The 25,486-nt window shown below is 48.5% G+C and overlaps 1 protein-coding gene across 1 annotated transcript in view; it reads left to right on the top strand.

The window, feature by feature from the left end:
• The first annotated feature begins 432 nt into the window (after positions 1-432).
• The window catches only part of LOC149362214 (uncharacterized), a 28,321-nt gene continuing 3,267 nt past the window's right edge, over positions 433-25,486 (top strand). Inside the window, exons 1-6 of the mRNA XM_089572947.1 lie at positions 433-1,451; positions 7,896-8,067; positions 11,673-11,833; positions 14,714-14,797; positions 18,795-18,909; positions 24,673-24,875. Of these exons, the coding sequence (XP_089429073.1) occupies positions 808-1,451; positions 7,896-8,067; positions 11,673-11,833; positions 14,714-14,797; positions 18,795-18,909; positions 24,673-24,870 (1,374 nt within the window). The 5' untranslated portion in view covers positions 433-807 and the 3' untranslated portion in view covers positions 24,871-24,875. The remainder of the gene's footprint in view (positions 1,452-7,895; positions 8,068-11,672; positions 11,834-14,713; positions 14,798-18,794; positions 18,910-24,672; positions 24,876-25,486) is intronic.

A 25,486-nucleotide genomic window follows, 5' to 3' on the forward strand; every position in this document is an offset into this window, starting at 1 on the left:
GTTCCCGGCGGAGAGGTGGCGAGCTAGGTCGAGCTCGATGGCTAGGCCGGCAGTCAGCCGGCAATATGCCTAGGTGTCCGTAGATTGGCAAAATCCGGCTTCAGCAGGCACTGGACAATGGCCCGGATGTCGTCCAAAATATTCGAGCCCGAAGGCTGACTCTTTCTGCCGAAAAGTGGCTTCGAGGCGGGAGCCCATGCGAGACACGTCAGCACAGCTCCGTCCTCTTCCTCTTCTCCTATGAAACCATAACATAAGACACCGATGCAATCCAAAGTTCCCGCGCCGAAAAACCGCGCCTTGAAGTACCTCTGGCGAGAGTCTAGCGAACTACTATCCTGCTGAACTTGCCTCCGAGACCTAAGCGCCCTTCCCCGTGGCCCTTCCCCACTCAAGCCAAGTTACTGATTTCAGAGGCCATGCTGCGTAGTGCTGCTGGAGCAAACGTTGGGCGCAGCGCCGTTCCAAAAAATAGAGGCGCTGTTCCAAGAAAGCGCGCAGCAACGCAAGGAAGCACGTGACAATTTATTTATATCGTAGTTCTTTGATCTCTCCCTGTCTTGCAACATCGTCAATTCTTATTTTTGACCCACGGAGGGAGACACACGGTGCCTCAGCTCGTCTCCGAACTGGCCATGCAGAGCGCATCAGCTGTTGAGTGACGGACCGACCTACGGCACCTACGGCGACTGCCTTGTGTCCGGCCTCGGAAAGGCGGTGTGTCGCGGATGTCCCGGTGCAGCCCGCCTGGCTAGCGTCTGTCGTGTTCACCGAAAGCGATGGACCAGGAAACCCGCTGACGCAACGATGAACGGAGAAGTGCAGTGCTGCGAAGCCGGCGGCGGCGACGTCGGGGATTGCGACGACGCCATCGGCACGCTCGCGTTGTCGGGCGGGTCCGACCGCGTCGAGTTCGAAGACTTGCCGTTCGAGCTTCAGTTGCTGGTGTTCTCTTACCTTACGCACTGCGAGCTGACGGTGGTCGCGCGCGTCTCCGAATCGTTCCACAGGGTCGCTTACGACCCTTCTCTGTGGAAACGCGTCGAGGTGGAGAGCGACTGCGACGCGGCCAGCTTCGGGTCGCTGCTGGACCGAGCGCCGTTGCTCGAGGACCTGACGATGCGCGGGTCGCCGCACGTGCTCGAGCTGGCGGCGCGGTCGTTTGCGGTGCGCAGGCTGCGGCTACTGGACGTGGGCTTCTCGGTGGACGTCAACTGCGGGGCAGTGTCGGCGCTCGTGGACGCGTGCAGCGAGCTGTCGCACCTGAACGTCGAAGGCTGCAAGGCCATGGACGACGCGGCCCTCGCGCCCCTCTGCCGGCTGCCGTACTTCGTGAGCCTCAACATTTCCCACTGCGGTCTGGTCAGCGACGAGGGCATCGTGGCGCTGGCGCGCGGATGCCCGCACCTCAGGTTTCTCAACGCCGACGGCATTCCCAGGATAACGGACAGGTATTGACACACTCAAAGTGGAGTGGCTGAGTAGTTTTATTGCTGTGGGTGTTCGTGAAGAAAAGCGTCTGGTGACCCGCTTGCTTCTCGTGACCCTCTACTCCGTGCGGCTTTCCTGCCCAGAGTTTCGTAAGAATGCTGCGCGCTGCGTAGCACGATGTGTGTCTGGTGCACACTCTGACGTATCAGTTTCGGACCAATTCCACGTGATGTGCAGCCAGGCGCGATGCTTAACATTTCTTTTCACTTAATCGTCAGCTATCAGATACAAGTCAAGAAAAAAGTGGCATTTCCCTGTCAAAGGCCCATTCCAGCCACCGGCGTCGGCCGGTTCCCGTGAACCTGCTAGTGTGACTAGAAGGACAGTGCAGGGATGTAGGGAAGGGACTATCCTGAACCATAGAGAGAGGGGACTATCCCCTTTCATCTGCCACTCCCTACAGTGTCACACTAGCTGGTTCGTGCGAATCAACTGGGGAAGAAGGACCTTGACAGGGAAAAGCTGCATTTTTTTCTTGACTTGTGGCCCTAGATAGGGTTTATGAATGGCTTCAGTGTCTGCCCATTTTCCTTGTAAACTGTTGCTCAGAGCTTTAACAATAGTGCCACTTTGAGAAGTCATATATTCTTCCCTTCCTCTTACGAAGTGCTGTGTCATGGGCCTGAGAGTCAAGATATCATGTTTGAGGGTATGGATAGAGTCGTTTGACTGTGCGAGTGGTTTCATTGACTGTATGAAAGGCCCCTTGGTTCCTGCCAGTGCAGCACAGGCAATCACAGTGCTTATCTTGCGCTGCCCCTGATGGCTTGAATGTAATGTAATGTAAGTGAGTACCATGACCAATGTGCTTTTGGTAAGCACGAGTAGAGATCAGAGACTCATCTTTTTCTAGCATTTCACCCCAACAATCAGGTTCTCTATAATCGTGGCTATTGCATGGCTGAATTTTGTGCCTCCGTAGATGGCTTGGTGACAGTCAACGGGCATCATGCTGAAAGTGTGCCCCCTGATCTGCTGAGATTGATGACTCTGACTTCAGTAGCAATACTGTTTACTCCAGAGGTTTCCTGTGTGGTAGTAGTGCTATTCCCACAAGATGATTGCATCCACGGGGTCCACAAATTTATGGGTGATTTACGAAACGTTGATTCCGAGTGCTGTATTAAGGCGGAAGCCTTTAATGTCTCATCGTTGTAAGCAGCAGCTGTCGACAGAAATGTCACGCTTTTCAATTGGTCGAAATGGTCGTGACATCACAGTAGGCGAATTTCAAACGGGGCCAATTGTACTTTGGCTAGTAACCATGCAACCAATTGAACGGATCGTATAGTGATGCTCCAAGTAAGTGGGACTGAGCTTAGTTAATGGCTTAATTACCCAATTAGCCTAATAAACTTTTCTAGTAAGGCCATATAAATAAATAAAACGAGTAGGAAATCGGTCGAGCTCGAGAATCGAACCCCGGTCTTCGGCGTGTGAGACGAGCATGCTATCCACTCCGCCATGCCAGCTCGATGGTTTGGAGTGAATACGGTGTCTTCGCTCACTCCCATCCTCCTCCCTTCCCTTCCGGCGAGGTTTAGGTGTCCACCGAGATATGTTCATCAGGTGATCATACACTCAGGGAATCTGTGATCAACGAAGTGTCTGCCAGCATGGCAGGCCTTTGCAGATGGACTCAAAATTATGCCTCCACAGTGTGTGATACATATGATATGTGATGCAAAACTGAGAGCATGTCTAATTTGTCTAGCAACAGGCTTATCAGTTTCACTGCTGTAAAACTTTCTATGGTGGAATGAGCTGTTTTAGCTCCTTTAATCTTGGTGTTTAGAGATAATGGATGGCTTCCAGGTCTCTAATTTGTTACTGTATTGCACATAGGAATACGTTGCTTTCTTCTCAGTTGGAAATTATCCACGTCATTGCCTCACTTCAAAAGTAATTGCTCCTTTCAGTGCTCCCCTGTGTGTGGCGTTTGAGGGATGAGACGCAGCCGTTTCTCCGCAGTATGTCTAAAGTCAAGGATGTTCGAAAGTTGAGTGTAGTTTCAGAGCCAACTTGATGGCCTGAGCACTGTTATCATCACCGCCATTATCAAAACATATGCCTGAGCAATGCCTCCTCTGTTAGCAGTGCCTGTTACATCGGATGAAAATGCTGAATCACGACTTATCCTCTCCCTCTCAGCCGGCCTTTCCCATTTGTTAGCTTTCAAGGAAGACAGGTGAACGAGGCTTCCGTACTGCTACCATTGGACAGAGGATGATCCGACAGGCATTGATAACAGAGGAGGCATAGCTTTGAGAAACGTCGGAAGCTTTCAGCAGAGCAGAGAATCTTTCGAGACCAACAGTAACTTATCTGGGCAAAAATGTTGTCAAGAATGGCAAGCTTTTCCACTGCACCATTGCAGGGAAATGTAGATATGTGTGCTTTTGAATGTGCAGTTTCAAACATACTTAACTTTATGTATAGTGATACACCAAGACAAAAATTAGGCACAGTGGTATTCTTACTCGACACACGCTACACTTTGACTCAACTACGCCTTGAGTGAGTGCATATTCATCTCCCTTGGCACGTACCATCAGCTGCACTCAGTTTTGACACGTTCTTCCAGAAAAATGTCGTTGGAAGTCAGCGTTGTATGGTATCTGTTGTTTCTTCTTGCCGTTTGATTATGCTGAGCCAACAAGTCCAATTCACTTGTGGACAAATATGAGACAAACCTGCTTCACTGTGAAGCGTGTTGGAGGAACTTGCCTTCGGCCAGCTATTGCGCACTAGAGGGGGAAGGGAAAGGGAAAGGGGGAATGACGGGCAGAGTGAAGATTAGAGGTTGTTGCCAAAGTAGTGTGGTGGACTGCTCTCAACTGGGAGTGGTGTCACTGCATTTGGAACAAAGACGGTGGAGTTTCCGTTTGCTAGCCAGGCCTCTGACACAAAATGTCACCTTAATTAAGCACCCCGTGCTCAAGTCGCTGGGCACAGAGCCAAGTGGGGTGTGTCATCTGTCACAAAACTGGCACCTACCAAGCATCCTTTGCGAGCCAGCTGACAGCGTATATTTATCATGCAGGAACATCACATCCAGCCTTGTAAAAGAGCTTGGTTGTGACTTTAGGTAGCGCTAGCACCACACGTCGTAGGTGCCAGGCTGGGAGGTCTTGTTTTTCACGAGCACGGACCTTTGGGCTAGTTGGTGTACAGCAGACACGTACGAGCCCAAAAAACACGGACAGAGAAAGACTTGGACAACACAAGCGCTCATGTTGTCCAAGTCTTTCTCTGTCCATGTCTTTTGCGCTCGTATGTGTCTTGTTTTTCATGTTTTGTGCCTGTCTGAGGGCCTGTCTGAATAGCTCAGTGTGATCCCTAGCTAGTCTCTCATGACGGAGAAGGTCGTAAAAATTTTGACAGCAAAGACTGTAATGAGATGCTGCCATGTTTATGTTTTTACGAGATACATTTGACATAAACAGGATGAATGGAGAGCAAATGGACAAAAGTGTAAATTAGCTACTGTGTGTATATGTAACATTTCACATTCCTTTTTTATACGCACACGCTTCATGAAGTTTTTGAAACTTCTTTTTCAGGCTGCTATTCAATTCAATTTGCTTCCCACCCTGAAAGGGAAATATCTGAGATTTCATTTGAGTTCATAACATCTCTATTGCAGGTGTTTCAAGTTTATTCCTCACTACTCCTCGAAAGTCACAATTTTAGCAGTAGAGCATGCATAAAAGCTTTTGTTCTCTAGCATCCCAAACTGCAAAAAAAACAAAAAACACTAGAACTAGATGCATACCTTAGTTTGTGTGTCTGTCGGTTTAGTGCGCCATGGATCAAATTATAGAATAACTATTTTCAAGACTAATATGTGAGGTGTCCAGCAAATGCAGATCAGCATTTTAGCACAGACCCATCTTCAGTTAAAATGCACTGCAGTTAAAATGCAGTGCACTCCACTACTTGTAACAGCAGTCACAGTTGCATATTTGGGATCGCCACCAGAAAGAAGCTTAATCAGATTAATTCACGATATTCATGATACAGATAACATGAGTGGATCGGAAACAAGTGCTCTCACCTCTTCTAAACAAATCTTGACTTCACATTTTTAAGCTGAGGTGTTCACTATTCAGTTTACATGTAGATGTTGCATTGTTTAAAAAGTAGCGCTCTTCGAATTGTTGTCAACACATGTAGACGGTTGACGCTGCCACTTTCGCCATGCTAGCCGCTGCAGTGGCTCAATGGTTGTAGTGTTTGGCTGCTGACCCAAAAGACGCCAGTTCAATCCTAGCCACGGCGGTCGGATTTTCATGGTGGTAAAAAGCTGGAGTCCTGTGTACTGTGCGATGTCAGTGCGCGTTGAAGAACCCCAGGTGGTCGAAATTATCTGGAGCCCTCAACTATGGCGTCATAGCCCTCATAGCCTGAGTTGCTTTGGGACATTAAACTCCATAAACTAAATCAAGCCAAGCCAAACCAATTTCTCCATGCTGTGGACACAACAGTCCAGCGAGCAGTTCTTGTACATAGAGGAGCACTTATTGCAAAGGTTTGCGTGTACCTTCTGCCATTTTTAGGCGTTAATGATCAACTCAAAAGTCTGATTCTGTTGTGCTGTTAATCTTGTACTTTCAGTCAAAAATAAAATGTGCTACTGCAACACTGTGACGCAGCACATAGTCGAAAACAAAATGTACTACTGCAGCATGCTGATGCACATTGTGAGTTATTACAAAACAGTGTTCTGTTATGAAGGGACGTACAACATACACAGAACAAACAATGATCCACGACTGGCTTGTGAAATGCTGTGTCATGTGTCACATCCAGAGGCATAATGTGAGAAGTGGTTGAGGGCATAGAGTTTCTTACTATTACCTAGTGGGAAAGCTGGCAGCCCGTCTATGGGAGTTTGCATGGAGGCCCCTCGAGACCCCTTCAGCCACCATGGGCGCTCAAAGCATCATGGGGCGGTGAACTACCGACTGCAGAACTACAACTTTTGGCCAAAAAATAAAAGAAAAATAAAGCTGTTAGATAATTACGAATGTCCTAACATTCAATATCCTGCCTGTAAATTGCAACAAACGAGCAGGAAAGCATGTAAATGCAAAGTTTGCCCAAAATAAGAGGTGGCTAGCTTTCCTATTGGCCAAGTAATGAACACTACAAAAACTAATATTTCGTAATTAACAGGCACATTTTTAAAAGTGAATATGTTTTCAAAAAAAAAGAAATGTTGTAGCTTAGATACTTTAAAAGGTTTTTTAATGGCATTTCGGAAAAGTGAAACCTTTTATTGGCGTCGTGTGTCTATGCGTTTTCACTACTATGGTTTTTGTGCACTGCGTTCGCTTGAAGGTCGTCTGCGCACACACGAACAACGTTTTCGGAATGAAACGTCTTAGTAGTGCTACTCTATGTTCTCGAAAAACTATGACTGTGCCGCAACAAGTAGCTCACCGCCCCATGATGCTTTGAGCGTCCATGGTGGCTGAAGTGCAGCGCCGCCAGCTTTCCTTCTAGGTAATAGTAAGAAACTCTATGATTGAGGGTAACGTTTGAGCATAACGTCATGCATTTCCCACCATTGGTGGATTGCCTGTGTGGCTTTACATTGTACTTCGCTCTGCTGGCTACTGAGTATGAAGCTTATTGCCATAATTAGCAACAAAATCTGTTTTCAAACTGCTTAATTGCGCCAGGTACTATGTGGCCACTCAGCAGCTAGAGGGCACCAGTCGGGGCAGAAAAATGGAGGGTGTAGAGGGGACCTTCTTGAATGACCTCTTTGCACCTTGTTGCATGTTCCTGGGGATGGGAGAAGTGCTGGGACGGCAAAGAAAACTCGCAAGAGAACTTGTAGCATCCACTACACGTCATTCATGTCTGTTCAGTGATGATGACGGTTTAATTTCAGCAGCACTAGGGCAGCTTGGTCAAAGTGTGTCTTGGCTAACATGTTCCCCTCCCGGAAGCACTGGGGATCGATCCCCACACCTCCCGCTTATGAGGCAGACACATGGTTTCTCCGAGCCCCTACGGTCTCAGTTCAGTGTGTTCAGGAATTCACCTTGGGAGATCTCCCTAAACACATTGGACAGTGGCAGTCCAGTGCACTCCGGGGAATCCTCCAGGGTGGAGTAGAATTTGGAAGGGAATAATTATCCATTAGCATTCATCCGAGCGCAGCCATATGGCTATGAAGGTCGCACTGCTTTTCCTTATGGGTAGTTGCACTTGGGTGGATGCTAACGAGTTGTTACTCTCCTTATGTCATCGAATGGTGAACCATCTGTTCTGTAGAAGACACAAAACGTAAGCAGCCAGTCTTTGTTATCATAGGGGGCGCTTGGACTAGGATTTGGTTGTGAGCTCGGCATGTGACGTGGCTTGCCTCTCCCCACTGGTGGTCGTTGCAGGGCGGTGTGTGAGCTGGGCCGCTGCCTCGGGCCCCAGCTCATCTCGCTGGAGCTCGATGGGGAGGAGCTGACGGACACCTCGTTCGAGGCGCTGCGCGTCTGCAAGCGGCTACGCACCCTGGGCGTCAGTTACGCTGATAATCTCTCGGATGCCAGTCTCACCTGCATCCAGGCAAGTGCAATTTTTTTTCACGCATTGTTTTTCCTCTTTCCACTCCCCAATTTCGCGACATAGGCAAAAAGGATTCTGGTGCGCACTAACTAGAGAGGCAGCGCTCATGTAGTCGTGCGAATTGGCTTCACATGGGAGTGTATTGTAATACGTACTGTAGTGTTTGTTTGCATTGAAGGATGTAGCATGTACACTTTAGCTTTTGAATGTAGGCGTGAAGTGCTTGTTACTGCCTACCCATGTATATAGATAGACCTTTCCATTGGGCGAGGAGGATGTTGAAACACATCCTCTCCAGGCTGTTGCATACCGAGTGGCTCCGCTGCTACTTCCACCGTGCTAGCTCAAGGCGACACCCAAGGAGCCCTTATTGAAAATGTGTATACCTGGAAGACAGTTCCAGCTACAATATGTGCCTGTAACTTTTGACAGTAAAAGAGGCCTGGCTGATCTGAGAAGTGTGAACCAACAGTAGCTGCACTCGCCAAGTAAGGTTGAGCCTGTGCTGGGAGGCTGCCTGCAAGGCTCAGTTGTTTTCGAGGCTTGTTCCGTGCACTCCAGCGACACAATGTCTTCTCAGCGCGTCTCGCTTGCTGGCGGACCCTTGAGACTTTGTGCTGATCATGTCTTGAGCTTCCCCAAACAGGTGTACCACCTTAGCTTCAATGGCATCTGAATATTCGTGAGTGTTTCCTTCATTTAGTGCCAGCGCTTTTAGTGGCCGTTCCCCACACTTAGTCGTTGTATGTGTGTCTGAAGCCAGCTTCTGGCAGTTGGTGAGCTATACAGGTGTGTGTGTGTGGGTGTGCGTGCATGCGTGCACCTGGCAGGTTATGATGGTGTTGCAAGGTCACATGACCTAGGGGACAGGTGGCTCACCTTTTATAAAGAAGACACACCGCGACAAACACCTTAGCGCAGCAACGTTTAGAAATGCAAAAAATTGCGAAACGCACCTTGCTACTTAGCCTAACTACGCAAATCAGTTGCCATTTTTTTTTTCTTAAGTTTTTTCATGTTTCTGGCTGGGCTGAAAGGTATTTTACCTCATCTTACCATCAACCCTTACCTGTTCTTTTCAGTGTATGCATCACTTTTTCTTCCTCACTGCCTAGCTTGTCTGATCAAATGGTAGAATATTAGGTTGTGGAAAAGCTGCAGAATGCTTGCAGCAAAGGCAGCACACACCCCACGGATGCCTGTGCGGTATCAGAAAGGGATCATGCAGTCTGATCCACAGGTGAAAAGTTTGGAGGTGATCTCACTAGCCTCGTTGAACCAGAACCTAGGCTAAATCTTGGGACACTTATCTTCGAGTAAATTTGGTTATCAGTAGCTTTTCTTGCGCCAAACTGCAGAGCCTTTAGGATGCGCCTCCTCTCACTGTTCATTAAGAACCACCTGTCGGCCAGTCATTTCGTGGGCTATTCTTTTCCCTGAAACGGGTGTTAAATGTATGTGTTCCATGCTTGTCTAGTCTTAGCACGCCTTTAATCCGACATAGCACACATTTTGTAACATCACAAAGAAGTGCGCGTTTATTAAGGCTGGGGCATTGCTTTAATGCGTGAGCATTAGAGGGGTCAGTGAAAGTGAAAATGGCGGGCACTGTCTGTTAGTGGCTGGTAGCAACCTGCCCTCTGACAAACTTTGTGTGCTACCTCAGATATAACCTCAGATATAACCTCAGATATAACCTCAGATATACCTCGGGTATAACCTCAGTATGCCACACAAACTTTTGTGTGTGTGGACCTCGGGTATAGTGAACCTAGAGTGTACCACTTTAGGTATACAGTCACTGACCAAATTTTCAGGCTCTGGGGAATCCGGAAAATGGTCCGAATAATCGAACAGCCCAAAAAATTCATGAACTTCGAAAAAATGATCTTCCTGCGAAAAGCCGGCCTTAAAAATCGCTAACTTCGCCGCACTCAGCATTCTACTTGCAAGTGATAATATTAGACTGTATCCGAGCCACAGGCATGCTTTTGTCATCTCCGCACCAGCTCTCACGTCATGATACCAGACAGTGCGACATTGAAGTACAAAAAACCAAGCCTATCCAAGCCAGTCTGTCCGAGTTACTTGGTTTATATCCAAGATGGCGCCTTTCACGGTTGCGGAGAACCAGTTAGCTGTGGTAGCGATGCATGATCGCATCTGTATACAAGGCCGAAAAAGCGAACCTTCATGCAAGCATCTATTTTCATCCAAAATATTGAATTTCTGGACTCTGGAGATCCTGAAATATCGGTCGTGAAAATGTACTCGTTCCTATGAGGTGCCTGACGATTCATCAGCAAAGTCTGAAATATTGCAGAAGTCCGAACTATCGGAGTCCGAAAAAAACCGTTCGGCTACTGTAACGAACTTTAGTGTGTCAGGCTTAGATGTAACGAGCGTTTGGCAGCTAATGCGTTCAAACGATCCACCGAGGATTGCTTAAGAGTTTTATTCATTTTATGGTGGCTTTCATTGAGAGCAGCAGCAATCTGAGCTGGCTGGTTTACTTGCAAATTTGGTTTTCTTGATAGAGGTGGTAGCCATTGGTGTTTTTGTTAGCTGTGATTAAAAGACCAGTATGGAGGGGAATCTAGGACATTTCTGTTAGTTCTTTGTGTCATCATCATCATAATCATAATCCTGATGAGGCCTACTTCAGGACAGAAGCCCTTGTCTCCCCAATTAACCATGTCCAGTCCCAGCTGAGTGCAGGCACAACTTGCGTGGGTGAAAAACCGCACAGGATGCACTGTTGCATTCAACTTTCAACTTGCCTGCTTTGCAGTAGAGCAAGCTTTTATGCCATGAGTAAAGCTGTAACAAATCATGGTTGTATTTTTGTTTCCTTGAAATCTCTGTGCTTGTCTTTGCATCTTTTGTCTGTGTGTGACAGCTTTATTCCGCTGTCGACTTGTTGCTTCCTTTGAATAGACTTGTTACAATTAGGACAGCATGTTATGTTTCTTCATTGCATGTGTTTTGCATTCCACGTGAACATGGAATTCCTGGCTATTTTTTTTTTTTTGTCAGATATTCAATTATAGATGTAACGTTAAGAGATCGGAAGCGGGCGGAGTGGGTGAGGGAACAAACGCGGGTTAGTGACATCCTAGTCGAAATCAAGAGGAAGAAGTGGGCTTGGGCAGGGCATGTAATGCGGAGGCAAGATAACCGCTGGTCCTTAAGGGTAACGTAGTGGATTGCAAGAGAAGGCAAGCGTAGCAGGGGGTGGCAGAAAGTTAGGTGGGCGGAGGAGATTAAGAAGTTTGCGGGGATACGGTGGCCACAACTGGTGAAGGACAGGGTTAACTGGAGAGACATGGGAGAGGCCTTTGCCCTGCAGTGGGCGTAGTCAGGCTGATGATGATGGTTCAACTTTGATCCCAACCTGCACCATTCGTGACACTGATTAGATGAAATGTATTACCTCTGGCACTGCTTAAGAAGGAGATGATAGATCCTCCGCTGGGCATGGCTTTGCTTGGTGCTTGCTCTTTCATGTCCGCAGCTTTCACATTGTTGAGGTGTACATGGCAGTGAAGATAGCAGGGCAGTTCACGTGATTAAAGTGTAGAGACCAGCATTTCCTTTGACCGCAGGGCCTGCACGAGCTGAGGCAGCTCAAACTGCGGCGTGGGCCCCGGCTGACAGCCCGGGGACTCGGGCGCATGTTTGAGAACCAGAGCCTGGCGAATCTTACCCGCCTCGAGCTGGACAGTCTGGCACTCGACGATGAAGCACTGGCCCTGCTCGTTCGGGGGTGGGTGTCACACACTGCCTGGGTTGACAGCAGTGCTACTCCTATTCTTCAGTGCACCTTTCAGGGGGGACGAGGGTCTTAAAACCGACCTTTTTATTTGTGGCTAGAATCGGATAAAATATTGCACACAGATGCGTTTTTCTCTTCTGATCTCAGAAATGTAGTTGTAATTGAGCTGCTGGTCTTAGATCAAAAGTTATCTCAATTTCTTTACTGCCGCCGCGGTGGCTCAGCGGTTATGGTGCTCGGCTGCTGACCCAAAAGACGCGGGTTCGATCCCGGCCGCGGTGGCTAGAATTTCTTTGGAGGAGGAATTCTAGAGGCCCGTGTACTGTGCGATGTCAGTGCACGTTAAAGAACCCCAGGTGGTCGAAATTTCCGGAGCCCTCCACTACGGCGTCTCTCATAGCCTTAGTCGCTTTGGGACGTTAAACCCCATAAACCAAACCAATTTCTTTACTGTAATTAGGTAATTTCTTACGCAGCTTTAATAAACTTTCTCATTGCATTTTGTTGCTTCTAATGACATGAAATGATAGCCAGAGAGTTCCCATACCCAGTGACATTCTCAGTTTTTTAGTTTAGGCCGCGTATGAATAGCAATTTACAATTAGTTTAACGAGTTGCAGTGTAAGATACTGCGACCTTTTACTCTCGACGTAGTATGTCAGGATGACATGCCTTTAGAGAAAAACGAAGAATGTCATCAGGCATGGTAACTCTCTGGTTATCAATTCATGTCAATAAAAGCAACAAAATGCTATGAGAAAGTTCATTAAAGCTACGTAAGAAATTACCTAATTACATTCTAGACTTAGCAAGATTTAAGACCAGCCGCTCAATTATGATTACATATTTGGAATCAGAAGAGAAAAATGCATCTGTGTGCAAAATTTGATGAGATTCTAGCTATAAATAAAAAAGTTAGATTTACGACCCTCGTCCCCCCTTAAGGGGGGACGCTGGTCTTTGAGACCGAAAAATAGCCAAAAAATTGATTTTCAAAAATGGACATTTGTGAAATCGGTAGCTATTATTTTCCAACTGTACCAATTTTTTCCTTCAAGAAATCAACATTTTGATTGTAATATTAAATTCAGATCATCGTATGGGCTAAATTTATGCAGGAGCAGACAATTTAATGGCATGGAAATTTTGGACGTCTGGCTGTCTTAGTGTGTCGATATCTCAACATCTAGGACAGATAGAGATGTCATACTGTTCGCTAGGGGAAGCTAAAGGCACAGTGTGTGCAATAATCAAAGCAGATTTGTTCAGTCGCACTTCAAAAATTGATAACTTCGCAAAGTTTATCGATGCATTACATTCACACCTTGACCATTGATATTCCAAGTGCTGTAAAATTACTAATGAGGGTAAAATGGAAAAATGGTTTTGATTGTTGCACTCTTTACTCACCATACTATATGTAGCCATGGATTAAAAATGCTTTTTTATTAAGTAGTTTTTTTTTTGCACCGAGGTAGTAATGAATGACTAATTAAAAATTATCTTGGGAACCAACTAATTTATGAAAAAGGTAATTTCATTTTTGAATTAACTATAAAAACTGAGCAAGGTGGTAAAGTTTCCTTAGGATTGGGCTAAAAATAAGGAATATAGGTCTAAACCAGTGTCCCCCCTTAAAGGTGCACTGAAGAGGATTCTGAACTTGTGTTTTTGCCGCGGGAACTCGATCTACACGTTCCTAGCATTCTTAGAAGCTGCGACTTATTGCCCTGTGTGGCCGATTTCCCTAAATAAATCGAATTAACGTCCGGCTCCCGCCCTTTTTTTTTCATTCTCCCCCGTACGGTGGGCGGAGTCGACCAACGCATGGAATGCCTTTCAGCCAGCTCCGTGGAGGCTTTGCTTTCGTTTTATTTAGTTTTTTAGGTTTCCATGAATAAATAGTTTCATTCGCAGATAATATAGCCGCAAAATAAGCCCGCAGAAATAAAAATACGCGCGGACTATTTGCTACTACGTATTACTCCGCCGATGGCAGAGCGGCAAGCTGCCACGGAACTGGCTGAAAGGCACTCCACGCGTTGGTTGACTCCGCCCACCGTACGAGGGAGAATTAAAAAAAAAGGCGGGAGCCAGGTGTTAATTCGATTTAATTAGGGAAATCGGCCACACAGGGCAATAAATTGAAGTTTCTAAGAATGCTCGGAACGTGTAGATTGAGTTCCCGCGGCAAAAAGACGAGTTCAGATTCCTCTTCAGTGCACCTTCAAGGAACACCGAGGATAAATTGAAGTTGGCATGTGTTGATTGACCCATACATTGTAATGACAAACAGGAGGCTACCTTTGCTGGGAACAAAGCCTTGATAGGCTTGATGAGGCTTTCTTATGTAATCTCAGAAAACTTTGACGTCGGTGCAGTTCTTTTGTGGGTGCGGACCTCTAAGGTTACACTGCACTGCCATTGACTTGCAAAACGGTGATTATGAAGTCCTGTACAGTCTCTCGTTTGAACCGAGTTGCCGGAATGAAAAAGTGTTCCGTCTTTAAGCAAAGTTTTGTCGGCAGCGAACGCGTTTGCTGCCAAAGAAAGGTGAACCTATAGTAAGATACAACTCCAGAACGAAGCAGCCATTCCGCTTCAAAGGACCCCTTTCCAGCCAAATGCATTGGCCGATTCTCAAGCACCTGCTAGCATGTCAGTGCAGGGAGTGGAGTGGCACGTTAGAATCGGCCGATGCCATTGGCTGAAGGGGGGTCCTTTGGCGGAGAACAGCCGCCTCGTTCTGGAGTTGTATCCGACTATAGACACGTAATAGCCAGCCAGTCGATTTTTATTCGAACTTAACATTGGGTGGAGTACGCCGGATAGTTTTGCCCCTGTACTGAAGGCTTCTCGGCGTATGTGCAGGTGCCCACAGCTGCGTACGCTAGAGCTTCCCTGGTGCTGGGACATCACTGAGAACGGTCTGGCCACCATTGTGGCCAACTGCCCGTGAGTGGAGTGCTTTATCGTCCTTTGCAGCCCCCCCGTGTTGTTTCACCGGTAACCGGATGTGAAATGCCTCTTGAAGCCACTGGCTTATTCCACACTTATGCACTCTGTACGAAATGGGTGTTTATTACCAAACTGAGAGGGTTGGACAGCTATCTTGCAAACATGTGGCAAACCGTTCCTACTGCTGCAGTCCTTGGCGGTTTGCTGTTCAGGCCTGTGCTTGGGAAGGTAAACCATATCAGGGTGAATGAGGGCCAGAGTGATCTTTTTGCTCGTTAGAATAGGCCTAACTATGAAATTAGGTCAACAGTGGTTAAAAGTGTCTGTACGCGGCAGAGGCCATGTTGCTTCCCCGATAAGGGCTCAGCTCGGGTTGCCAGACCAGTCGGGCACTGCACACGCTCACCATGCCTCGTATGGTATATGCTCACTAAGACATGTTACTGTAACTGTTCCCAGGCATGTCAGTGTGCTCTGCCCAGGCCAAATGCTGAGAAATCTCCATTTGTAACTGTAACTGTCAGAGTTCCTGTTAGCCCTTCAAAACTGTTGAAACTAAGCTCATTGCCATGCAACAGCAAAATAGGAAGCTGAGCAACTTTGTTTTTTTTTTTTTATTCTTCTGAGCAAAGTTAGGTCACATAAGTTAATAAAATCAGCTTTTTAACGTTTCACTCTTACACTTCTCAGGTGAAACAAAATTCTTGTGTTCATGATTTTGTCTTATGCTCTTACGGTATGGTATGCTTTGTGAGGTTTAACATCTCAAAGTGACTCAAGCTTTGAGGGACGCTGCAGTGGAGGGCTTTGTATTAATTTTGACCCCCTGGGCATATTTAATTTGCACAGACTTCGCATAACACATGGGTGCCGTTTGTGTTTCACCTCCGGCCAAATGTGGACATGATTGAACCCAGGTTCTCTGGCACACTCTGGTTCAGTAGCTGAGTGCAGTAGGCACTGAGCTATAGCGGGGGGCAATTTCGTCGTGTGATTATGTCTTTGTTTAGGTAACAAAAAGAATTTTAACAGCAGACTGCCGTATTTACACGATTGTAAGTCAACCCCCCCCCATATTGCTGTGAGGAAAGAAAAAAGAAAGGCATGCTAGTGGGCACATTCCAGATAAAAAAAAGAAAGCACAGAGAATGTTTACTACATTCGAATCGGAGTGAAAGCATGGATTTGTGCTACGTAGAAGACGACGGTGAGCAGGCAGTGCCGCAGGACGGAGCAGATGGAAGTTGATGAAGACGACGCTCTCCAATGCACAGCATGAGTGTGTGGTGCAGTTTAACACGAGACGTGTGAGCTGCGACGATAGCCTAGTGGTCTTGCTGAGCGGCCCTTAAAGGAGAGCTGTTCGCGCAGTCGCGGGTTCGACTCCCAGTCATGGATATTGATTCAGTTTCGTATTGCTCTTTTTTACGGTTTGACCTCTAACTCAGCTGAAGGTCAAAACTAGGCACCCGGCGATCGAAGCACGAAGTCCCGTAGTGAAGCTTTCGATTCAAAACTTGGAGGACGCTTCTCAGCAGCCGCCATCGGCCGTTGCATGTGCTGAGGGCGGGGCGTGTTGATGGAGCAGTTGCTCAAGGCCTGCACGAAGAGCGACGCTATGGAGCTGTGGCAGCCTTAGACTGTGTTGAAGACAATGACGACGGCTTTTCCGCCTCACGAACTCCTTAACTATCTCGTGTCAAAATGTATTAGTCACTAGACTCTGCATAATAAAGGATGTTTAGCGCAACGACACAACACAAGAAAGACGACAACACGGGCGCTAGACTCCGCGAAACTAGACTCTACACTTGCATAGTCGTCTTCATTAGTGCTGCCGTACCAACCATCGCTGCTGCTGTCCCACACAGCACGTCGTCTTTACGTCGTCGTTCCGCGAAGCCCCACACTTCGCAAACAGCTGCACTACAAACATCGCGTGGAACAGCTGAAGATTTTGCCTTGCTGCAGCCGTCACACCTGTATCACCCTTTCTGAGACGTTCAACTTGCGCCCCGGCGCGCAGTTGTTCATTTCTTCGGCGTAAAGAATTACAGCCAACTTGAATGTAGCCGTCAGCGAGCACCAGACACTTACTGGAGCTAGAGCACAAATGATGATTAACGAAGCACTACGTTAAAAACTGGTAAAACGTTGCCAGCAGTCATCAAATCCATCAAACAGAGCCAAAGAGAAACCATGCGTGCTATGCGTGAGTGCTGTCGGCTCTTCCATCAGCTACCGACACTCCCCAGAACTGCTGCCATTCCTATACTTCGTCTCACATGATGTTTGCAGCACTACGGAAGGTAGAGCTCTCTCGTCCAATCAGGGCTGCAGAAACGCAGAAAATAGTCCCTCGAATATTTGAGGAGTGTATAAGCATTGCAACTAAAAACATGATTTGGACAGGTATATTTAAATGGTAGGGAGTGTTTCAATCACTGGTGAAATTACCAGACAAAGCCCGTACGGACACAGCTCTGCGGAGGCCTGCTGCGAGGTAGTGATGCGTCGCCACTTTCCAACATGGCGTCGGCCGAGTCTGTTGTGTCTCCTGTGTGCTCTACACCGACAGTGCTCTGTTTCCCCAAGCAGGCGAAGCAGGTGGCTTTAAATGTTCTTGAAGCGCTTCGCGTCAAGTGCGGGGCAGTTGGAGTACGAATGCGCTCATCAAGAGGACGGCAAAACTCACGCAGGTGAGCGAGCGAACGCTTTACAAGTGGACAACGGAGACGTTGAACGCGGGCCGTTTAACGTGCGTTGCCTCTCGCGCAGCACATGGGCTTGTTTTGCATTTCGCCATCATCGACACTCGGCTGCCTCGGCACGCTGGAGTAAATAAATTTATATGCACATGACACGATTACTGAAATTTACTGCGACGCGACAACAGAGGAACTGATAAGAACAGGTTGCGACAAAAAAAAAAAAAAAGTGGGGCTAGTCCCTTTGGAACGGGCGTCCGCCTGTCCAAAAACAAACCAAGAAAGAATAAAAAGACATCAAGCGCCACATGCTATAGGTAGAAAGAAGCCACCTGGACATCAGGTGGATCGAACCACAGGCGCGTAGGAACACACTAATGTAGTGCGCGCCATCCTGATTGGACGAGAGAGCTGTACCTTTCGTAGTGCTGCAAACAGCTTGTGAGACGGAGTATAGTGACGGTGCCCCCACGATTGGAACAGCGGTCCTTCCATCAACCGTCAACACTCCCTTAAGTGCCAAGTGCACAGTTGAAATTTTGCAAAAAATTAAAAAAAAAAGAAGAAAAATCCTTCCGAAAAAAAGCTCACAGAATAGCTGAATGCTACTGGGTAGAGCCGTAGAACAAGCAAAATTGCAGCCACACTGTAGCATTACCGATATCTCGTTTGTCTCGCATTTATTAATAGCGTTATGCTTTGGTTTCGATTGTAAGTTGAACCACACCCACTTTGGATTTTCAAATAAAAAAAAAAGAGGTTGGCTTACAATCGTATAAATATGGTGTTTGCTTGTCAGAGCAGAACACTGGGTGGCAGTCATAGATGTGGGTGGAGCTTCACTGCTGACTCAAGTTTTGCTCATTCCCGCCGCGGTGGCTCAATGGTTACGGCGCTCGGCTGCTGACCCGAAAGACGCGGGTTCGATCCCGGTCGCGGCGGCTAAATTTCGATGAAAGCGAAATTCTGGAGGCCCGTGTGCTGTGCGATGTCAGTGCCTGTTAAAGAACCCCAGGTGGTCGAAATTTCCGGAGCCCTTCACTACGGCATCCCTCATAGCCTGAGTTGCTTTGAGACGTTAAACAACAATAAACCAAACTAAACGAATCAAGTTTTGCTCAACTCTTGCGTTGTAAGTGCGTGCGTGTGTGTGTCTGTGCGTGTGTGTGTGTGTGTGTGCGCGCGTGCGTGCGTGCGTGTGTTTCCATTGCTTGTGCTGCAGAGTAAGCAGTTCACTGTGTAGGCTTGCTTTTGTTGGTTTTCCTAAGAACTCCCTCGGTGCGCAGGAACCTGGTGAACCTGGTGCTTCTGGGGCTGTTCAAGATCCACGGCTTCTGCCTGACTGAGCTGCCCACTCGCATGCCCAAGCTGCGCTACATCCACCTCGAGCAGTGCAATGAGGTCAGGGTCAGAGTTCCATGCTTCTGACGGGATCTGTGGCAGTTTTCACTTTCAGCCACTGCCACCTGCAGTGCAGTGAGCTGGTGCACAGGCTACCGTATAGTGCGGAATATAGGTCGAGGTTTTTTCCGAAAAATATTGTTACGGGGTAGTTCCGCTTGGGATTGCAGAGAGCGGGCACGGAAAACAGGGCTTTAAAACCACAGGCGTTTACTGCAGGCACCAGCCGACACTGCTCGACCGTCGTCTTCTTCACAAAAACTCAAGAGCTTCTTCTTCTTCCTTCCTTATGCATGCACCGCCTAATGTAACACTACCCCGCCGGCTGAGAAGCACCGTCCCGGTGCGTACTAGCGTCCAAACCAGGGTCCGTGTAGTACGGCTTGAGGCGTGCAACATGGACCGTCTCAGTGCGAGGTGTGGAGGTATGGCGTGCGAGATGCAAGGGCACAATTTCGTATGTCACTGGAGTCACTTGTCGTAAAATACGGTAGGGGCCTGTATAACGTGGCAAAAGTTTTTCCGAGAGGCCAACGCGGCGAGCTGGGGTCCAAAGCAGCACGAGAGAGCCGCAAGAATACTCGGTGTTGCGATGACAGGAATCATAGCGACGTTTCTGGGAGTGCTGGGAGGCTGTGAGTCGGTTGCGAGCAACAACGCGGGCAACGTCAGCTCGGGCTATGGCGTCACGGGCATATGAGCTGGCAGTGGCGACTGGAGGGAGCAGGCTGTCGAATGGAAGCAGAGGGTCACGGCCGTATAGAAGATAGAAGGGGGAGTAGCCGAAAGTGTTGTGACGCGACGAATTGTATGCAAATGTCACAAATGGCAGCGTGATGTCCCAGTCGCGGTGGTCATCAGACACGTACATAGACAGCATATCAGTCAATGTCCGGTTAAGGCGTTCGGTAAGCCCGTTCGTCTGTGGATGGTAGGCAGTCGTGAAAGAATGACGAACGTTGCACAACCGTAGGATCTCGTCGACTATACGCGCAAGAAAGCAACGGCCCTGGTCGGTGAGCAGTTGGCGGGGAGCTCCATGGACGAGTATAACGTCGTTGAGGAGGAAAGCAGCGACATCGGTTGCACAACTGGTTGGTATTGCTCGTGTGACCGCGTAGCGTGTGGTGTAATCAGTGGCCACCGCAATCCATTTGTTCCCCGATGCGGAGAGCGGAAAAGGCCCTAGAAGGTCCAGACCCACGCGAGAAAATGGGTCTATGGGGATGTCGATCAGCTGCAGAAGTCCAGCTGGTAAAACTAATGGCTTTTTCCGGCGTTGACAGCGATCACAAGCAGCCACGTATCGGCGGACTGTGCGGTAGAGGCCTGGCCAAAAGAACCGACGGCGCACACTGTCGTATGTGCGAGAGACGCCTAGATGACCCGCTGTCGGAACGTCGTGAAGCTGTTCAAGGACGGCTTTGCGTAGGTGCTGAGGGACGACTAGTAGAAGGTCAGGGCCATCAGGTCGCATATTGTGCCGGTATAAGGTGCCGTCGCGGAGCACAAACAAACGAAGGGCAGGGTCATGGCGATCGGCACAGAGGCGACTGATAATTTCGCGAAGCTGAGGGTCCTGGCGTTGCTCACGGTAAATGTTGGAAAAGTCAGAAATAGAGAGCACGAAATCGTCATTGTCACATTCAGGTTGGCTTGGCAGGTCGACTGGATGACGGGACAGGCAATCGGCGTCTCGATGCAACTGGCCAGACTTATAAACTACTGAAAAATTGTACTCCTGAAGGCGCAAGGCCCAACGTCCAAGGCGGCCAGTAGGGTCTTTGAGTGTAGAAAGCCAACACAAGGCGTGGTGGTCAGTGACTACTGTGAATGGCCGCCTATACAAGTAAGGGTGGAACTTCGTAATGGCCCAGACTAGGGCTAAGCACTCACGTTCAGTGATGGAATAATTATGTTCGGCCTTAGAGAGGAGTCGGCTGGCATAGGCGATGACGCGAGGGGAGCCGAGCTGACGTTGTGCGAGAACGGCACCAATGCCATGACCACTTGCGTCGGTGCGTACTTCTGTGGGTGCACCGCCTAATGTAACAATATTACCAAAAGGTCACCCCTCGACTTATATACCGGCCTTTGGCACAACCTGAATAGTCGTCTGGCAACATGTGCGAGCCGCAGACATTTTGGCATCCACATCGTTATCGCTTCCATGCTGACGATTCTTTCCTTCCTCTTTGTCAACCGACGCGGCTAAACGTTGATGGTGGTAATCGTTCTTGGCATTGTAGCGTATTAATTTCGCGACAGCCCGCAAAATGAGTACCGGTACTCGAAGTCAGTTCACCGCGGTGTTTAAAAAAAAAGTTATCGAATTCGCCGAAGAGTATGGGAACATGTCCGCCCAGCGACACTTTGGCGTCTCGGTGAAGACGAGACGGGAGGACGGAGCTGGTTGTCATTCCGGGGGGGCATGACTTCAACACTTCAGCCACTGGACGTCGTGCTGAATAAGCCCTTCAAGGACCGTGTGCGTGAACTCTACAATCAGTGGATGGCGGGCGACAACCCTCCCACCGACCGGCTGCGCCTTTCGCCACTGTGGCCACCTGGGTGGCTCAGGCTTGGCGCTCGCTGCCCGACGATATGGTGGTGCGGGCATTCAAGAAATGTTGCATTAGCAACTCGTTGGACGGTACCAAGGACGACATGCTGTGGGACGCAACCAGCGCGAAGCATTCGTCTTCGGACGAGAGCTCAGACAGCTCGGACGAATGAGGAGGCGACGAGTCTGGTGGCACCAGTGAATAAAACGAAGTTTTGTGCCTCATAATTTTTATGTTGACTTTTTTGCTTCAAGGTAAGGGGGTCGACCTATATTCTGCCTCGACCTATATTCCGCATTATACGGTACTTTGCACAGTGTTGCTGGTGTGGTATGAAATCCCTTACTCGACTTGAAACATCCTCTGAAGTTTTTATACCGGGACAAAACTTGCCACTGCTGTTACAGGCACTGCATCAAAGTATGTTACTGGGTGGATTGGTGACTTGACATTTGTGGATGTCTGGTACTTAAATCCCTCCATGTGCGGTGTCAGTATGTAGCCCAAGTGCATGCTTCCTTACGTGTCCCTGCAGCATGTGAAGAGAGAGGCACTGCGTGGTTCAAGCACCAAGCCAAAAGGCGTCTGGTCTGCTCTTGCCGCACTCGTCTGCTGTCACTCCGAGAGAATTAGCAACAGTCACAGTGCACATATTTATTACACAGACAACTACAATACAGTAGCCGACCGATATTTCGGATTCCAATAATTCGGACTGGCGCGATACATCGGACTTCGCTGAGGAACCGTTGCGCGCCTCTTAGGAACAGGTACATTCTCACGACCGATATTTCGGACTTTGCAGAGTCTGAAAGTTCGAATTTTGAGACTAAAATAGATGCCAACAATATTGTGGTGCTCGTTTTCAAACGAAAGTTTGTTATTTCGGCGTAATATAGACGTGAGCGGGCATTGCTGTCACTGCCAACCCGTTTGCCGCCACCGTGAAAGGCACCATTTTGGATTTAAACAGAATCAGCCCAGCGGACGCAATCGGATTGGCTTGGATAGGCGTGGCTGTTCTTCATCGTTTCCATTTGAGATAATGATGCTCTCCATTGCCATCGAGATGGCCTACAAATGGTGCGCGATCGCATTCAAAACGGTACAGCAGGACAGCTGCAGAGTCCGCCGCGGCTTGGACGACGCACCCCGCAGTGCGGGGCAGCAAACGTGGTAGAGGGGGGGAGGGGGCAGATTGCATTCACAGGCGCTCGCTTCCCCTCACATCTTCCCGTGGGTTACCTCTCGGTCTTCGCGAATGTCACTGCCCCTTGCAAACTGACTGTTCTTGCTTTGTGCAGCGAGTGCATTCATTTGCGGCGTGACTGCGGCCGCGTCGCACTATCTGGCATCATGATGTGATAGGGTGAGGGCATGAGGAAAGCATGTTTATGACTCAGATAGAGTCTAATATTATCGCTTGCAGGCAGAACATGGGGAGCGGCGATTTTCGTGATTTTGAAAGCCGGTTTTTCACAGAAAAGTTTAAGTTCACATCGCATCCAGAGCTGTACCACGCCTCACTAATGGACGGGGTTTGTGTGGGAGTCAAGGCAGGCTGCCCTCCAGACAGTGCATTGGTTGCAGTTCAGACTCTTGAAGCAGGCTGATTTAAGTGGTATAGTGAACTGAAGCTAGTGTCAGGAGTTGTATTGTTTCATGCCTCGCATGACCTAAGCATACCTTGTATGTCACAGCCATCATTCAGTTGTTAAAGCCAGGATCAAGAAGAAATTGAGTTATGAATTATTTAACGGCCATAGAGATATATATACCTTGGGGTGAACCACGTACGCTAATGTGTAATGAATCATTTGAAACAAATAATAAATACCTTGGGGTGAACCACGTACGCTAATGTGTAATGAATCATTTGAAAAAAAAAATGAAAAGAAAGAAACCGCACAAGCCAGAATTTGGTCTTTGTACTGCTTTAAAATGACGGTGCGACACCTTTGGCTGTGAAGTGGCCAAGAAAGTGGTCCACGTTGGGTGGGCGTCTTCGTGCTCCAATGGGTCACGCGTGTAGCCCCGCCTCCGAAGCATTGGCTAAACCGCTGTTGCAACCATTTGAGCACTTGATTGCACCATGTGCACTTTAATTCCAATTCCAAGTAGTAATAAGCCGACATGATGTGATGTCTGCGAATGAAGTGTTCTATCAGCCTATTATATTCTTGGCGGCTCTCGCTGCTTGCAGTGTCCGGCACGGTGTGCATAATTATTTCACATCATGTAATCCAAGCTTCTCTATGGACGATTCGCAGGGCCTACGTGTACTTACCGTAAAAACCGGAATATAGGTTGAACTTTTTCCCAAAAAACCATGGCAAAAATTCGGCCCTCGTCATACATACCGGTCATTGGCGGGAAAAATTTGGAAGTCTTGCAACAAGGGGCGGCTGAAGTCAACGGCCTCCATCACCATCAGCAGCAGCGCGGTATGGCGACGTGGCACCACTAATTTGCATTTCCGTTGTCACAAAGTTATTTTGGTTTGTGGCTGGGTATTGTCGGCGTGGAAATTTCTCCCTGCAGAGGTGGTGCGCAAGTCTTTCAGAAAAAGCAGCATAAGCAATGTGCTAGACGGCACAGAGGATGACGCTCTATGGGACGTGGGCAGCGAGATGCAATTGTCATCCGACTCGAGTTCGGACATCTCTGATGACTCGGAGTAACGCTTGCGCACTGTGCCCTTCTCTGTACTGTCTACCCGGCCAGTTCTTTAACAGTATCGCGCGACCATTGCTTCGCGTGTTTGTCAGCACCTTATCACGGAGCGGGAGTAAGCGAGAGCAAGCGCATGTGTACACCTGTGCGTATCTCGCTTGTTTCGCCGCTCAGCACCGTTAATAAGGCACTGACAAGCACGCGGGTCGATGGTCACGCGATACTGTTAAAGAATTGGCCAGGTGTGCATACGAGCGGCATCTAAATGAAAATAAATACTGTCACCATTGTGCAACTGGTTGAGTTGCATTTGTTTCAAGGTAAGGGTGTCTTTCGGTAGTTTTGCCATTGAAAAATTTTTTTTTTCATTTCTAGAATAGGTTAGTTTGGGGGCCGACCTATATTCTGGTGCGACCTATATTCCGGTTTTTACGGTACACACTTTTCGCTTTCAACCCCGTGCCTGTAAGTGCGTCGTGTGCAAGGAAGGACACCTCTGACCCCCCCTCCCCCTCTCCCAACTCAGGTGGTGGACCTGCTGCTGGAGTCCCTGGCCCGGCGTCTCCCGCAGCTCAAGGTGTTCAACTACTACGGGGAGCGGGTGGTCCCCTTTGAGCGGTCGCCCTCCCAGTCGTCGGCAGGGTCATCGCCCCGTGCCGAGCGACACCCGGGCCCCACGCTGGTCCACCCGGAGGGACAGCAACAGGTGGCAGTGGCCCTGTGACACCGGTGGGTGCCCCCAAAGTTGCACTCAGTCACTCCCCCCCCCCCCCCCCCCCAAGGCCTTCAAAAAGATGGCTTCCGAGCATAGTGGTGAGACCACCTCAAAGAGCGCCGTTTTATTTGCTTTGGTATCCATTTGCCTCCGAATGTTGGCCTCGTGATCCTAGACTTTGCGTGTGTAGCGATGTCATCGTTCCGCAGGAAGTGCATCACCACAGCCAGGCGTACTTGAAAAAAAAAAAGATGTACAGTCGACGCCTGATTTTTCGGACATGCTTGATTATTCGGACTTTTTCGCGGCACCGCAACATGGCCCATAGAGCCAATGTATAAGAGCGCTTGAAATTTCGGACGCACCGCAACTGACCACCCGATTTTTCGGACCTTGTTCGCCCTCGCCGCCAGTACCCAAGCTGCCATATGATGTGCACAGTGGAACCTCATTAGTTCAAACTGCAGTGGAGATTGAAAATTTGATTAAACAAAACGAAATTCAAGCTGAAAGGGAGCCTTTTAACTTGCGATGCTGAAATTCTGCGCGAGTCAGCACTGCGCTTGCGTGGTTTCGAATTCGTACTGTTCTTGAATGTCTTCCGCCGCACGAACTTGAACCATAG

This window comes from Amblyomma mixtum, chromosome 2, assembly GCF_055824585.1.
Source record: "Amblyomma mixtum isolate Tamu chromosome 2, ASM5582458v1, whole genome shotgun sequence".
NCBI classification, from domain to species: domain Eukaryota; kingdom Metazoa; phylum Arthropoda; class Arachnida; order Ixodida; family Ixodidae; genus Amblyomma; species Amblyomma mixtum.